The sequence below is a fragment of the Echiichthys vipera genome, assembly GCF_963691815.1.
Source record: "Echiichthys vipera genome assembly, chromosome: 20".
NCBI classification, from domain to species: Eukaryota; Metazoa; Chordata; class Actinopteri; order Perciformes; family Trachinidae; genus Echiichthys; species Echiichthys vipera.
The window spans coordinates 12,244,775-12,261,539 of NC_139845.1; the positions used below are offsets into that span (position 1 = coordinate 12,244,775).

Here is a 16,765-nt window from a genome sequence, read left to right on the forward strand (position 1 = left end):
TACCAAACTGTATGGCAATCCATCTAATGATGGTCGAGCATTTTCACAAAAAGCCAAAAATGTCAACCTGCTGATGGCACTTAAGAGGGGAGGTCTGGGGATCCCCACAGTCAGCAGGACTGTTCCTCTTCATCCAATAGCCGTTGACATGTTTCAGTCTGGACCAAAGTAGTGGAACGATTGACCGACATCACCGCCACCAGAGCCAAGATGCTGGGAATAAAATCCTGACAGCATAAGTCGGCAAAAGTGTGAAATGTTGCAAAGATGGCTTGGAAGCAGACGGGGCTCAGACTAATGTTTTCAATAATGAAAATAGCAATTACAGATGCATCTGGTAAAAAATCTAAGCACAAAATATATAATTGAAGCTCTTTTGTGAGACACTGACAGCCAGAGAAGACTTATTTGCTCTTCTGCAACAACACAAAAATATCACGTGACACATCAATGATCATGTGTTCCTTACACGCAAAGCATTCAACACATCATCATCATCATCAGTGAGAGCTTCCCTACAATTAAAAAGCTACATCTTCGATTTACAAATAACACAACATCCACTTTTAATCATTTAATAAAAGCTTGGATATAAGACATTTTTTCATACAGCAAGTGTTTGGTTGTTTTGATGGGAAACCCATTTTCTGCTCCAACTGTAGTGAGAGTGAATAAAGCGCGACTCTTAGAAGGCATTTCTCAAGACATTCAACACAGTTTGGATCAGATACAACAAAACGACAACGGTGTGCTGGTTTAAGGGCCAACTCACCGAAAATATACTCTTCATCATCTTCTTTTTTTTTACTGTAGTTGCCAGAAACATTTTTACAAGAATATAGATTTGTTTTTAATATCTCAAATACTTATATAAATAGAAGTTGATTAAAGATCTGGGCAATATGACAAAGTGCAAAAAAAAGAAGGGAGAGGCTTTAAAAATAACAACCTGTTAATTTCTCCATATAATTTGGCAAAGCTGCTCTGAAATTCATGACTTTGTTATAATTTTAGCTGCAACAGACTATAACTTCCCATTTCTATTAATATTAACAGTAAGTCAGGATGGGATTTCCCCAAAAACATCTCAGCGCCAAGATCGTCATCTTTCATCTGTAGATACATGTGAAGATACTGAGCAGATTTTTAAAAAATTCCCCCTAAACCATGGTTTTCAGCCATTAAACCAACATAAACCAACTAAATACTAACACATCTATTGGTATGTTGCGTTAAACAGAGAAAATGTATACTGTAATCGCAGGTGTGTGTTCAAGAGTTAACTGACGAGTACCCGGATAAACCATGTGTATCTACAGTCAAATAAAGACCACAGAGCCAGTATCACTACACTCATTTAAGAGTACTCCGACAACACAGTGTCTCCCAGCTTGTCACGTACAGCAGCTTGATCAGGACTCCTTGACGTCACATTTTTAAAGAGGGGGGTCATTTTTCAACAAGCAGGGTTTGGTTAGATTAAGGAAACAAAACTACTTTGTTAGGTTTAGGAAAAGAGGGTGGTTTTGGTTTAAGTAAGTATGTATGAAACTTATGATAGGTAAAAGTAAATTAACGTTGATTTTTGATTTCACACTGGCCTTGAACAGTGGTCTTCTGGGTGAAAGTCTCTGTGTGTGTTTTTGGGCAGTTGAAGGCCCTGTGCGTCTCATACAGTCGGTATCAGACGCTGGGGGACTCTGACCGAGCTGCCGTATTTGATGAGTTGGGAGTGCAAATGGGTTGACTTGGACAATCTCACACACTGAAAAATAAAGTGTCATCATGGGAAGCACTTGGGAAAAGCACAACAGGAATACAACATGATTATGTACAATTCATTCATCATTAGTGCTTAGACGCTTTTGAGACGAAAAGAAAAAGAACAAAAGTTCTTTGAAGCAGCTGGCGAGTACCAGGACGCTCAAAGTTTCACGCTGTTATCAAGCAAATGGAAAGGCTTTCATTACTTTGCCTTTATCAGCAACCCGGGATGAAGAAACAGGGTACTTTCCACCCATTTTACCATTTGTTTTTTTGACATATTATGGCATCCATAATACTACTTCTCCTCATATTTCTTGCACCTCTACAACATGACATCCTCAGGTAAATTTAACCATGTTTGTGCCACTTTGGACATAAAAGTGTGGTAGTGAGCCGCTATAGAAAATATATGCACTTGGTTTGTACACCTCATGCTGCAGGTGTTATTCTATATCAGATCTTTAAAGCTCATAGGGATGGCTGAGATGCATTTCCAGTGCAGTAAACAACTGAGCCACCAGAGGATTAACAGTACCAAGCTTGATTTGTGCAGCTGAGAAGTAAGAGAAAGCATTTTGACCTGGCTTTGATTTTTTACATACACAAAAACCAAGCATAATGGCATTGAGACTTGACCAATCATTCCTGGAAGATAAAGACGGGTTTTAAAAAATATAGCTATAGTTTTGAACATTTGGAGAAGTATGAAAAAGGGTGAAACCACAGGCAAACAGGAATGTGGGGCCTTATATGAAAATAACCAAGGCCTGGTGTCACAATATCGACTATTGTTCATTAGCATAAGTCAGATAAATTGTGAAGAAATACTAGTGTGGCTGTGAATTGACATTTTGGACAATCATCTTGATAGTTTGACAGGGTAAATTAAAGATAGGAAGCGCATCAAAATACAACATAATTGGGGGTGAAGGGTCATTATTAACTTCAGAAGAATAAGAGACAAAGGAAAAATCGTATTTCCCGAGAAGATAACTGAGACGTATCCAGGGCAACAGAGGAAACTTCATTAGCTGAAGAAGGCTGTGGCTGTTATTTTCAAACTACATACCTATTCTACACGTGTTGAGTATGTAATGTGTTCACACTCGTAAAATGACAACATTGAGTCAACTCAAAAGAAGTCAGCTGGTATAGTACAAATTATTCAAATAAATGGCTATTTTGAGTGTGACCTTTGTGGAAATGTACATAATTTGCAGGCAGAGGAGACAGCCTGAGAAAGATCTAGCAAAAAAAACCTCACCATTAAATCTTTGAAAAAAAAACATTTAGTTTTCTCTTTGGAAAGCCACTGCCAATTAAATTAAACTTGGCAGAGTGGCAGTTTGGCTGACATCAGTCGGTGTATATACGGTATCATATACAGTATACTTTAAGTGAGTAAGATTAGTAAATACAATTATTACACTGCTTTGTTGAATACTCGATTCTCATTGGTAGAACACAGCATTCAACTGTCTGTTATTTCTGTATAGCAGACTGCTGCTACTCCGTTGCTATGGATGCCATTCCTTGTTCTAATTTGCATAAATGACCGACTCACTCTACATTATCTCTCAATTAGTAACTTGAGTAAAGATTATTTTTGTCAGACAAAATAATAAGCTAGATTTAACTATACTTAGTCATGAGAACATGCCTGAATCAAATAATATTTAGAATTGACCACAGGTTGTTGTTATCTGTCTGCACATTGAAATAATGTAATGAAATTACGCACACAGCAGCCATAGTCAAAGCTCATATGAGGCTGTTTGACTATTAATTAATAATAATCTAAAAACTTGCTATTGAACAAATCCTTGAAGATTTTGAGAAACCAGGCCAATCACTCATCAGTATCATTAAACACAGACCTAGGTAGGAGGGCAAAAATACTCTGTTTAGCTCATATTTAGTAAAAGGGGACAATTATTAATAAATACAAAAATAACAGATATGTACACATTTTCAATATGAGCTATCATAATACTTTCAACATTTCTTCAAAATTTGCTCAAGAAGTCTCTGAAGCTCAAACCTCAAGGGTGAGTAAGAAAACAAACATTTAAGAATGATAAATTATTATACAAAAAAAAAAAAAAAAAGATCCAACACCGTAGTAATCATTCCTTTTTGGATGCAAGTCCTGGCACACAGACAGGAGTTTGTGTTTCTTGCAACATTTAAAACAAGAACAAAAGAAAAAAAATCTTCAAATAAAAATCCGATTTCTTCCTATGTTGAAAAACAATGCACTGACACAGCATCGTTGGTAACCAGGATGCTTTTTTTTTCCTTCCCTCGTGTGAACAGGTCCTCTGTGTGGCACTGCTGGAGACTGCTCTGGAGTCAGATGGAGGAAGCGAGGGGATGCAAAGGCAGTAAGTGCACTTTGAACACGAGCATGCTGCGATGAGAGGGGAGGGATGTTGATAAAGTTGTTTGACATAAACAGTGATGAAGAACTAAAGCTACTGTTGTCTCTTCCATCTCTGAGGAAGATGAAATGCTAGAAAGAGAGATACAGGTGTGGGGATGTGGGGCTGTTGAGGTGGCATACATGAAGGCTTACAGTCCTACAGTAGTCATGTCAGTAGGTCCCTTCAACCATCTAACTCACAAAACAATCACAGACCTCTTCTCCTGTCAGCTGACTGTTCACAGCAGCCAGGAAAATGGTCAAAACCAGAAAATATCTTGTTAAAAAGCGTCTCCCCAAAAGTTGTACAGTGGTGGTATTATTGAAAATGCCTTGAAAACGTTGAGAGGCAAATTTCCCTTTTTTTAAATCCACTGTCTCATGACCCCAGTGATGCACGGCAGCTTTCCATAATTAGAAAGGTGGAGAATGGAAGTAACTGCCAGCTGACTGTGGGCAAAGACTCCAGAGCCCTAGTGTCACAGCAGGGTGAACCGGGCCGTCGTTGGATAAATAGGGGTGACATCGGCAAGATGAAGCAGTCTGACTGGTTCTGTCAGCGGAAGAGTGGTGAGGTCAAAGGTCACAAACGGTGGTGGTCTGCACAGCTGCCCAACATTCTGTCCATGAAACATGTTTCTGTCAGTGATGCAACTTGGCCTGCAGAGAAGACGACAAAGACTTATGAGCTGGCATTCATTGATTCTTGGCTCAACAGGGGTGTGACTGTGTGTAGTGCAATTACAACATCATTGAAACATATACACAAAACATAAACCATAAAACCTTTAAACAGCCTTTTCCCACCTGACCTGTGCAATTTTTACAAACTTATAATAAGTCTGCCCCTTTTATTATAAAAATCAGAAATATCATCACACATACTAAAACAATTATAGGGGACACCTGTGAGCTTATTATGTAAGTGACTTTAGAATTAGGCTACATGGGTTTTGTTCAAAATGAATTGTACCGTTTCATGTGGTTAACCTTTTTGATTTCGGATTTCAGAAAATGAATGATGGCTTGTTTTCTTGAATGCCAGGTTGTGTGTGTCTTTCCGTAGCTCTCAGTCTTTAGCTTAAAATCTGTTATAACCAAGAATGCTGACGGTTTAGTTTAAAGTCTGTTTCCTTAATCCAACCACTACGAGGATGATTGTTTCAACTTTCCAACTGGCCTGGAATGCACTCACAAATGCAAAACTCAAAAGGTTTAGAAACAAAGACAAAAGCAATGTGGGGGAAATGTAATTTGATCATTGCTCATATAGTTGGTGGGTAAAAAGACAACAAACCCCTTGCAGTTTCTACCAGGATAACGTTCATAATGGAGCGCCATCGAGTTGTGTCATGATGACTTAAGAGGACCAAGAGACGTAGCGGTGCTTCCCCGTTAGACCTACTGTACAAAAGTTTTTGTTAAAGTAATGGTGCTTAAACTTGTCTGACTTTCATACTTTCTTACAACATGAATAACAGGTTGTGTCTCCTAGACAGTAGTCAGTTGCTCTGTGCCCCACAGAGACAGAATGCCCGTCGGAGTCTCTGTGAGCGGCGAAGTGGGCTCAGAGTCGCTCCTGCCTGGGTTGATCGCCGAATCATGCGGGGACACCGATGTCCCTGAGAGAGATAAAATGATTGCCCCTATCACAGAAGACCACATGGCTCTGATAAGAGTTTACTGGTGGTCCCTTTGAGGCGGACTAGAAAGTGGTTGTATGGTCCGCACCAGAGTTCGATTCTGGTGATCCCACCGACCAAAATGAACCCTGCGTGTCAAGTGTATATACATAATGTGAAAAATAGCTCAGGGAAACTTAAGGCCCCGGGACCTTAGTGCTCTAAAAATGTGTGCGAATGTTACAATTTTTTTTGTCAGACTGAAAATTAAGGTTTATGTCGTCTTTGCTGTTGATCATTGATACATATTTTTCACTCCTTCAGCAGTGTTGCACATACAGACAGAACATTCTGAATCAAGCACACCAAATTACACACAGGGATAATTCTGGTAGTGGATAATAAAGAGACAGCCTGTATATAACACCTACCTGTCTCGGGGAATCAGGCCCCAAAGCCAGTATTCCCACGCTGTCGCTCCCATTCCCAAAGAAGCTCTCCAACCCGCCCAGTCTGCTCAGCTTGCCGGCCTTCCCTCGGTAAGAACTGGGACTTCTCCTTTTCCTCTCTTTTGCTCCTCCCCCATACGGCAAGGGTCTGGAGGGGGAAGCCAGGGGCTGATGGGAGGTGGAGGCAGCTTCCCTGTTGGGTGAGTAGGGTATAATGGTCCTGCCAAGTTCGTGACTAAAGACCAGTGGAGGAGGAAATTTGGGATTAATGATGTATAGTAAGCTCCAGTACAATTTATTTGGACTGATTTTACAGTGCTGTATATTTTAAAAGGAAAGCTAAACACCTGTCATCACAGCCTTTGCACTGCTGGCACTTTTCTCTCTCATTTACACAATGCTCTCCTTTTAATAAATCACCCTCTCATGCCTCTCTTTTACATACTATACTATGTCATGAAAAGTTTTATGAGCTGGGCAGGGATCAAATACATTTCTATGACCGTCTATACTTTTTAACAGCCCTGTACTCACCTGTTCTGCGAGTTGTGGCTTTGAGACCCATCAGTTTTGGATAGCCAGTCCTCTCTACCACTCCAAAGGCCACTTCCCCCGCGCCCAAATCCCTTTTTCCTGATTGGGGTTGTGACTGTCCCAACTGAGCCCCCTGAACCTTGTAATGTTGGATGATAGCTGCTGCCGTTCCTCTTTTGATTATCCACAGTCGGAAACATGGAATAAGGAGAAAAGGATGAAGAGGAGGTGTAGGAAGAGGTTTTTCTCCTCTTAGATCCCATAACAGAGTCCTCCGTGTCTCTGGACGGGCGGCTGGCTTTATGCGTGCCATTACGGGCTTTACCCAGTGCGGAAACTGGGGTGACAGGCTGCGGAGCTTCTCGAATGCTGAGCACCCCGGCCTTGGGTGCGAACTGAGGAAATGTGCTGGTGTTGGAGAGGGAGTTGGATGGGGACGAAAGGAGAGGAGAAGTGATGGAGGTGGGAGAAGAAGTCTGTTGTGAAGTGATGGAGGAGAGGGGGAGGAGGCTCTCAGCAGCCAGAGGCACTTTCCTAAAGCAGGAAGAAGAAGAAGAAGAAGAAGAAGAAGAAATGCACCAATTAAGTTGCTTCATGGCCAAAATAAATTCTGAGTTCTAAACTTTTAGTACTTATTAATGAGCTATATTTAACATAGCAATGGTTTTCTGTATTTACATGAACTTTGAAATTGAATAGGATTTTCTTGCATCTTTAACGTATTAGCTAGTGTGGCTCCTCTTATGATTTTATAATTATGATCAAGTCACAATAACTGTTCCTTTCCCAAACTTTTTGGAATGATTTTTTAAATCAACACAAGTGTTCATGCCTATCAGCTTCATCTCTTTCTGCAATTGTGTTGTTCTCTGCTGCCCAAAACTTTAAATTAACTGGCTTCTTGTTTGAAAACATTTACACCTTAGGGCGCACTCACACTGTCCATCTGTGCCATACCCAAGCACGCACCACAGCTAATTCTAGTTCGTTTGACCAGTGTGAGTGTGCCCAGGAAGAGCACGAGCGTGCGCATGTGTATGAGCGTTCACATGTGTATGAGCATGAGCACGAGCATGAGCATTGACGGCAGTCCTGATGTCTATTTATATATGTCTGTTTCCTGCGACGGACATTTAAAAAGACGGTTTGCGGTGGTTTGATGCGGAGGTGAAGTGTTTACTGCAGATTTTTGGACTGATGGAACGTTCAAAAAAAGTCAGACAAAACTAAAGATCCCCAAGGGGGAGATGACGTATAAGCAATACGCATTCGAGCCCAGGCCCGTTTGTACTCACATTACTTGATTTAATCCGGGCCGCAAGAAAGAGGGAGGGGGGACAATTACTCTAAAGCACAGGGCACCGTACAAATGGACAGTGTGAGAGCGCCATTAAATGGACATATTTTGCTCATTTTCTGATTCATACTTCGGGTTTCTACCGGAACATGTTTATATGCTTTAATGTTCGAAACAAAATACACTCCTGAAAAAGCCCAGTACTGTACTGTAGCAGCATTTTTTTTAACTGATATATATTATAATCACAACCTTAGGGAAGTCCTGGCGGCTTGTTTTAACACCTCAACCTGCTTTATAATTTAAAAAGGGCACGGAAATCGCCATAGCGCTACCCTATCAAAGATAAACGATTTACCCAGAATGTACATTCTTGCTCACTCACCTCCACATCTGTAAGTTAAGGTGTTTCTCCACCATGTTCTGGAGCACCAGCCTCATCCTGTCCCATCGCCTGTCAAACACATAGTGACCCCGTCCCATGAGCCTGCTGCTGTATACACAAAACTGGAGGGAGAGACAATAAAAGAGGAGGTGAAGGGTTGGAGAGAGATATTGATGGGAATAGGGTGAAGAGGAGAAGGCACATTAGAAAAATAAGGTTTAAAGAGGTTAAGAGGTGGGTAGACAGAGAAGGGTGTGGAGTAAAAGAGGCATAACATTACAGAAGCAGAGAGATTGATGGAAAAGAGTAGATACCAAGAGAGAGCAGAGAGGCGACAGAAAAACACCAAATTAAGGTTGAGTGATAACACTCTACTGAAGATTCAACACATTAAAAGGATCTATAAAAACAAGACAAGGTTGAAAATGCGTTGCTAAACAGACCAGACCTAGGTTGCACCACATACAATTATCAACATGCCCCCAGCCTTAAATGTTGGTCTTAGGTAGCTGCAGCATTTATTTAGGGAAAAATTGTCTACCACCAGACAACTTAACTGTTTATTTCTCTTTTCAGTGGTGCACCTTTTGTTAATGGTACCTCCGCAAACTGAAAGTGAAACTTAGGTTCCACTGGCATCATTTCCTCTCTGACTGTCATGCTGCGAAAGCTCTAACTCGACCGTCATCGCTCATTCTGACCAATGGTGTAACTTCATCACTCAATGATAGCTGTAAACCAGATCATCACCAAACTAATGACTCTTTTTAGTTCTGAATAGACAATGTGGCTTGACCATATGTGAGCGGACAGGTCTTACTTTTAATGAAAATATACACTTTAATGTCCAATTTAACTTGGACAGGAAATGGAGTCATGTAATATTCCTGTGACCACATTTTTGGTCTTGACCCAAAATTCTGAGCAATAGGTGGAGGGTATAGTTATGCACTGAGGTGGACAGTTTGGCAGAAGAGTCATTTTTTTAAACAGCGTTTTCTTTGAACCTATTTAACTGCAGAAAACAGATCCATTTAAAACAGCTGCACCTGAATCTGAACAAAAAGTACGAACTGCTCTAAATTAAATTACCCCTAAAGGCTGTGGGTGGCGACTAGAGTACTGAAAGGCAGGTCTATCAGTGTCCTCTGGAGTCTCTGCGTCTCCCTCGTCACTGGAAAGTCGACCGCAGTTTCCTGTTGTCGCCGCCAAACTTTGGGGAGACGGCTCTGCGTTAGGGGCCAGTGCTGTTGCTGGGGGCAGAGGACTGGAGGTGGAAGTGGTGGAGCCTGGAACCCTTGGGGAGGGACATGGTAGAAATAAACAAGGGTGAATAAAAGAATAGATGAATGAGAGAGGACGCAAATAAAAAAATGCAGAAATTGAAATGAGAAGAAAACAAAATTCATTTGAAGTTAGTTGTGAGAGAATGAAGTGAAAAAAACACATGTCATATCTGCACAAACACTGCAATCAATGTCATTTTCAGTGTCTGCTACAGTGACAAAACACCAAATAACTTCCTTTTTCCAAACAGAGGATCATCTTCTGAATAGAAAGAGGAAATTAGCTTTTGGAAACATTTTGTAGACTTGCCATTCTTTTACTATTGTTTCTCCTTATGAGCCCTGTTGTTTACAGCATCCCCTGGTGGGAAAAACATGAACAAACAAATATTTTCCCATGCACCTGCCCGGGCCCAGCAGCACAGTTAAACTCCAGTGACGTGAAAAAGTATCAAAAGTCATACTTAAGAAAAAGCAAGAAACTAAAAGTCTTAAAGGGGTACAATGTGTGCAAAATTATCCAAAATAAATCAAAAAGTACATATGAATAATGCTTTATGAACAAAAAATATATTGAGACTAAAGCAAACGAATGATGTTATATTTTGAATCTTATAAGAAAATAAATATCTAATTGTGAAATTGAATCAGCAATATTGGGTTTCAACTTACACTAAATTTATAACATTGAAGTATTTTACTTTGAAAATATTTTTATGTTGCCCTCTGCAAATAATTTAAAAAGTGTTGCACCAGGTATACTTTTCCCCCTCATATTCTAGGGAAATTAGACACATGGGTCAAATGACTGAAGGAATGCAACCTGATGGACACAGATCTGATCAACTATGGGCGATCTGGATGTTCAGGTTATTCAGCTACTGTACTTAGATTCTAATTTGTATAACCTTTATTTGCTTCTGTACACACTTAATACTGTGTGTGTGTCCTGTTCTACCTGGGTATGTGTGCATTTGCCAGCCGTAGCTTCAGCATGGACAGAGGTCGTCCATTTGGGCAGTGAGGCTTGCTGCTGGCACATGTGGTCTCCTGTGACGTGACACTCTGGCCGCCTCCCTGCAATCCGTCCCCATCTTTCTCCTTCGCCGCCTCGTTCACCTTGGCCCGGCCCTTATGTTCGGCCAGGAGGATGTCGAACTGTTTCCTTCGGCCGGAGACGGCTCGGCGGTGGGTTAAAGAGTGAGTCTGTGGCATCAAAGGAATTACACACAAAAAAGGTTAATAGTAACTTCGTAAGTGTTCCTCTGCGACCTAATAAGCACTAACAGCTAAGAGATATTAGGTTATATCCAGAGAGACTTTATTAATGAAAGTATTGATCTGTGAAGAGTTCAGGGCTCAAACATACTTCGGCATGGTTGCACTCACAGGGGCTTGAATCATGGCTCTATGGTTTCTGGAAAGTTTGCATAATCACTGCACCATGCTGCTGCACACGTCACACCAGACTAACATGGGTAAATATTGCCCCAGCATGGCAAGCTTGTCTACTCTTCCAACTACTTTGGAAGGTAACCAGCTATCAAACATTTGGTTTTCCAATAGTCCTCTAAAAGATGTACATACAAGGCTGGTGAGATACTGGTTTAAACAGGTAGAGAGGCTTCTGCAAGGAAAAATTCCTGTAAGGTAAGAATCAGAAGGCCTGACAGGTGCATGTTATATACTCATAAATATCAAGAATAACAAACTTTGATTGATCTAGCTTCAGTTCAAGGAAGACGTAACTTTTAACCAATTAAATCTGAGATCAAGTCGTTACCAGGAATTCATAAACAATGATGATGATGATACAAGAACCTGGAAGATCAACTGCCAAATTAATTTGTGTTTTTAATTTGAGTGTGTTTTTTTATTTTCCAATTTAAAGATATATTTTAAACCTTTTTAATCCAGATATGTGTCATGGTAATGTGGACATTGTGTCTCCGTAGCAGAAGTCCCTGAGGAACAGCCATTATTATCCCTTTAGAAAACAGGTGGTGGTACTCGTTATTCAAAGTCCCATGTCATGCTTATTTACAGGTTCATACTTGTACTTTGGGTTTCTACTAGAACATGTTTATGTGCATGAATTAACATTTCTACCTTGTGGTTGTATGCCTCCACCAACCAGTCAAGTTGCAGTTTACATCCAAGCTGTCAAGACGTACATAATATATGTAGTGAAGACTGAAGGAATTTGATTAAAAAAAGGTATTAAGTGTCATGTTTTTGACAAAACGGGGATGTTTTCTGTCTTCAACTCGGCAGCACAGAAGATCTAAACAATCGCAGTTTCAAGATTAATTAATCATTCATCAATTCAATAGTCATTAATTCAGTATCCAACCAAATGTCTCCCCTTCTGCTCCTGATTTATGGCGCTGAATAATGGCTACAAACATTATGATGTCACAGTGAAGTTGACCTTTTGGATAAAACGCGTTATCACTTTATCCTATTAGACATTTGTGTGTAATGTGAGGATATAGTGACCTTGACCTTGTTCCTCATCAACAATAGGGCGGACAAGCAGACAACCTGAAAACATAATAGCTGGACTACGGCTGTCACAGGCACATAGTAGGAATAAAAAAACAAACATTCTTTATCTCATACTGTTCGTCTGAATATGCATATACATGAATTCTCCCTCTGTCTGAAACACTCCCTATCAGTGCCTGTCTCTTTAAGCTCCTCTCTCAAAAAAGCCCTACTCTACTGTGATTGGTCAATGTTTCCAGGTCTTCCAGCTCTTCCGTATCTGCACCCTCGGCATCTCTGCACTGTCATTGCAGCCAGGGAATGACTGTAACAGCACTGTAGCAGCACTTTCACATCACAACCATACAGAAGTCCTGACGGCTCATTAAAGATACGGTTTATAAATACAGGCCATGTGAGACATGGAAATCTCATTTTTTTTAACAATATAGAGCCTTTAAATTGTAGTTCTCATTGGGAATGCAAGTGTAAATGAATACATCTACAATAAAAAACAACAACGACAACTATATAATTACGAAAACATGATTTTTCTCAGCCACTCCAAATGTATCAACACACGAGCCTAACACATCTCTAATTACTTAAGAACCAGTTTAAAGAGATAAGCGAAGCTTGTTAAAAGTAATTAAAGGGCGCTAAAATGGAGTTTTACTGCTGAAAGATGTTGTAGCCTCATCAAACATCTAGAAATACCTCATGAAGGGAAGTATGGGCCCTATAAGGGCTCAGCACTGCCACCCCACATTAACTGAGAAATGGGAAGTACAGGCGTATCACAGAGACAGACAGGGTGGCAGACAGGGTCACAGCTGTGGGTTGGAGTCCACCATAACGATGATAGTGCACCCTTGAATATTATTACTATCATGAACAAATAAAGCTGCTTTCCTGGTCAGACGGCCTTAGACAGGAAGCAGGAAGGAGGGTCAGAAACTATTATTATCTCAATTGTCACCATAGACATTACATACAGGTGGAGAGTGTGAGTGATCGTGTATTTATGTGCGCCAGTGTATTTGTGTTACCTTGCAGGTTAAAGACCGCGTGCAAGGCCGCTTAGTCTCGGGGTCCTGGACTCCACAGTGCTTGTCAGGATCAAACACTCTCCCTGTAAAACATGTAAGCATACACACACACACACACACACACACAAACACATTAGATTTGGACTGAAGTCCATCATTTAGTCATTTCTTCAGGCATTACTGTGTCTGTTTTGAGAAAGCAGTTCCCTCACTAACAATTGTCTCTTCACATATCCATTGTTCATTCAATCAACCAATTGCCGTCTAAGGCTATTGTGGTCTAACAGTACTATTCTGTGCGACATTAGTAGTAGTGTTTCCATTTTCAAACTGATAAAGTGTAGAGATGCCGCAAGCTGTGACAAATCATTCTTGACAAGATATACTGGCAGCCGGACAAGAGTCGACTGTGACTGACAGCTCAGGAAACTCTCCCCTGTTTTAATGAATAGAAAATGTACTTTGATGATGAAATATGCCCATTAAACTTTCAAGACTGTGTCGGTTTGAAGTCAGAGCCTCTAATGTTTTGTTGTCTATATATGTTTATTGTCTTCTTAAGGGTAGAAGCAGGGTAGCTGATTATTAAACTCGTAATAAATAATAAAAAAGTTTTTTTTTAAGTTTTACAAATATTAAGATTTGATAATATGATGTCCAGTCCACTCTTTTAATATTGAGTTGCAAGCCATTGTGTAAGCAGTGTAATATCTATAGTGGTAATGTTAGTTATTATATGTTGTCCACCAACCAGGACTCCTAATGTTTGGGTCAGCCACTATACAATATATATGTCCCCCCTCTTTGTCATTTAGGTAGGTCTAAGTCAAGGCAATTTTTAGTTAGTTTTCAGTTAGGCCCCTAAAACCCAATAAAGCAGCAATAAGAGCGATCATCTAACCCATGAAATGGGGAAAATGCTCTAGTATAGAGTGGGAATATATACAACTCAATAACTCAATAGGCTCTACCTGTATAGCTACTGTATATTTCAGTTTCTAAACGTATTGGTACTGTCAAACTAATTATTTTTATTACTGATGGGATTCTATTTTTGTCTCCTCTTTTGTGCTGTATTAGTCGCTTGTATTAAAAAATAAAGATAATACGAGTAATCATAACGGTACATATTTTAAATAAATACTCAGCTTAATTATATTATTAAAAAAAATCTACTCTACTGTAAAATTGTGCACTGTGGTATGTGGGTCAGGGTTGATCCAGGAAGTAGCTCTGACAAGTGACTGTTTGGGCACTTATTTTTGTGTGTTAGTGTTTTAGTTGACATGATTAAACCAGACCTTTGTGTTAAATGTGCAGAATGTTACTGTAAATTGCAATCAGTTGTAAAGTAGTCACAAAGTCCTTTCATCTTAGCAATGAGGCTTCTGCACAAATACTTAAAACTATTATTATAGTATTATATCGTCCAGCCCAAGGTTAAACCAAACTTAGAGCGCACTCACACGATCCATTCATACCGTGCTCAAGCAGGAATGGCGGCTAAAGACTCGTTTGTTTGACCAGTGTGAGTACAATTGTTCTGTGTCCAGGCATGGCACGCTTCCCTCCTGCGGTCCGGTTGAGAGAGGTGGGCTTTAGTAAAGCACTGATGCACGTGTATGAGCATGAGCATTGACAGGGGTCCTGATGTCTATTTATATACGACTGTTCCCCATGACGGACATTTAAAAAGATGCCGCCAAACGGTTCATGGTGGACGAAAATATTCAAAATCAGTTGGACAAAATAAAAAAACTAAGAGGGATGATGACTTATAATCAAAAAGCAATCGAGCCTAGGCCCAGATCATTTCAAGTAATGTGAGTGCAAGCGGGCCTGGGCTGCAGGGGAAGAGGGAGGAGGGCCAATCATGCTAAAGCACTGCATGGATCATCTGGGCCAAGTGTGAGTTGACCCTTAAATTAAACTGAACATCAAGCAACAACAGCCAAAGCTTTGCTCAGAAACACAGGGAGAACTTCCCCACACAAACTAGCCGGCCAACAACAACAACCTCCAGTCAGCAGGTTATCTTAAACAGTGTTACTGTCAGAGAGCTATAATCTAGTGCTGGCCTTTGCTATAATCCCTGTAATCTTTCTGTGCAGTTTCGGACAGCTCTGATGCATACTGGTGGACAGACAAACATGAAAACGTATCGCAACTGAAACAAGACATGCACTCAAACATAAAAAAAAAAGCACATGCTCACTCATATACTGTAGTAGGTACACACAAACCTAAAAAGGAAGTATAGAGAGTGAGAAGATAGATAGATAGAGAGAGAGAGAGAGAGAGAGAGAGAGAGAGAGAGAGAGAGAGAGAGAGAGAGAGAGAGAGAGAGAGAGAGAGAGAGAGAGAGAGAGAGAGAGAGAGAGAGAGAGAGAGAGAGAGAGAGAGAGAGAGAGAGAGAAGATGGGTTGTGTAAACACAGACTGAAGGAAGACTGATGAGAAAGGGAAACCAAACAACACAGAAAAGCAGAAGAACAAGATGAGTGATAAACAGCACGATAAACAGAGACAAAATGCCATGAGAGGTGGAGATGGGAGCTTGTATGAACTGTGAAAGAAGAAAAAGGACGCCAGAGTATGAGCGTGCGAGAGAGGAGGATGAGGCAGGAGGTGGAGAGTAAGCGTATGAAAAAAATATAGAGACAAGGGAAGTGGGTGAAATCTCTCAAGAAGACAAGCAGCATTTGGCAGCGGGAACTTGTGAATTAACAGGGTTTAAATCAGAGACCCGGAGCACAGCGAGACACAGCAAAAATGAAGAAAAGGAAGAGAGAAATAAGGCAAGGTAGGGTAAACTGGATAGAGAGACATGACAACAACAAGCATCCATCACAAATCATTTTATCTTTTTATTGGTGTATATATTTTTAACCCTCTTACTTCAAGATGACCACTAAGTTAACTTGTGTGCATCAATGTTAATTTGAAAAGAAAGTTCAGAGTTTGGAAGTTAGAATAAGACAGGAAACAGTGGTAGATGGGAAGAGAAGAAGCCCAAAGATAAAGAGGATAGGGAGAGAATGAAGAAAAGAGGGAGAAAGTCTTTTAAAACTATAGCCAAAACACAGTCTCAACCCACTACTGTCCTGTCTGCAGCTAAACATTCAGGCTGAAAGCTATCTAGATGAAGTGCGATAAGAAAATAGTTTGTGAGCTTGTGAAATCACGTGATGGTTAAGTTGAGAAAATAAGTGAAGTTAAAGAAAAGTGTAATTCCAGGTGCAAAGCCAAAATTGTTTCTCTTGAAGAAAAGTTTGTAACCTAAAGTTTACAGAATGAGTTTTCTGACTTAAAGGCTGATGAATTAGGATGCAAGCAGAGATGAATGAATTATTAAAAGTTCTCCCTTCTCCAATTTAAACTCCAACTGCAACCATCAGTCAATAGGAAAGGTTGCTAATAAGTTGAAAAAACAAACAAACTTGCACACACATAAGGATTTCACCTGGA

The 16,765-nt window shown here is 40.3% G+C and overlaps 1 protein-coding gene across 1 annotated transcript in view; it reads right to left on the reverse strand.

Moving 5' to 3' along the window:
* Positions 1-592: 592 nt before the first annotated feature.
* The window catches only part of atxn7l1 (ataxin 7-like 1), a 32,474-nt gene continuing 16,301 nt past the window's right edge, over positions 593-16,765 (reverse strand). Inside the window, 7 exon segments of the mRNA XM_083935510.1 lie at positions 593-4,849; positions 6,243-6,495; positions 6,795-7,328; positions 8,477-8,598; positions 9,569-9,773; positions 10,721-10,968; positions 13,299-13,381. Coding sequence (XP_083791636.1) covers positions 4,832-4,849; positions 6,243-6,495; positions 6,795-7,328; positions 8,477-8,598; positions 9,569-9,773; positions 10,721-10,968; positions 13,299-13,381 — 1,463 coding nt within the window. The 3' untranslated portion in view covers positions 593-4,831.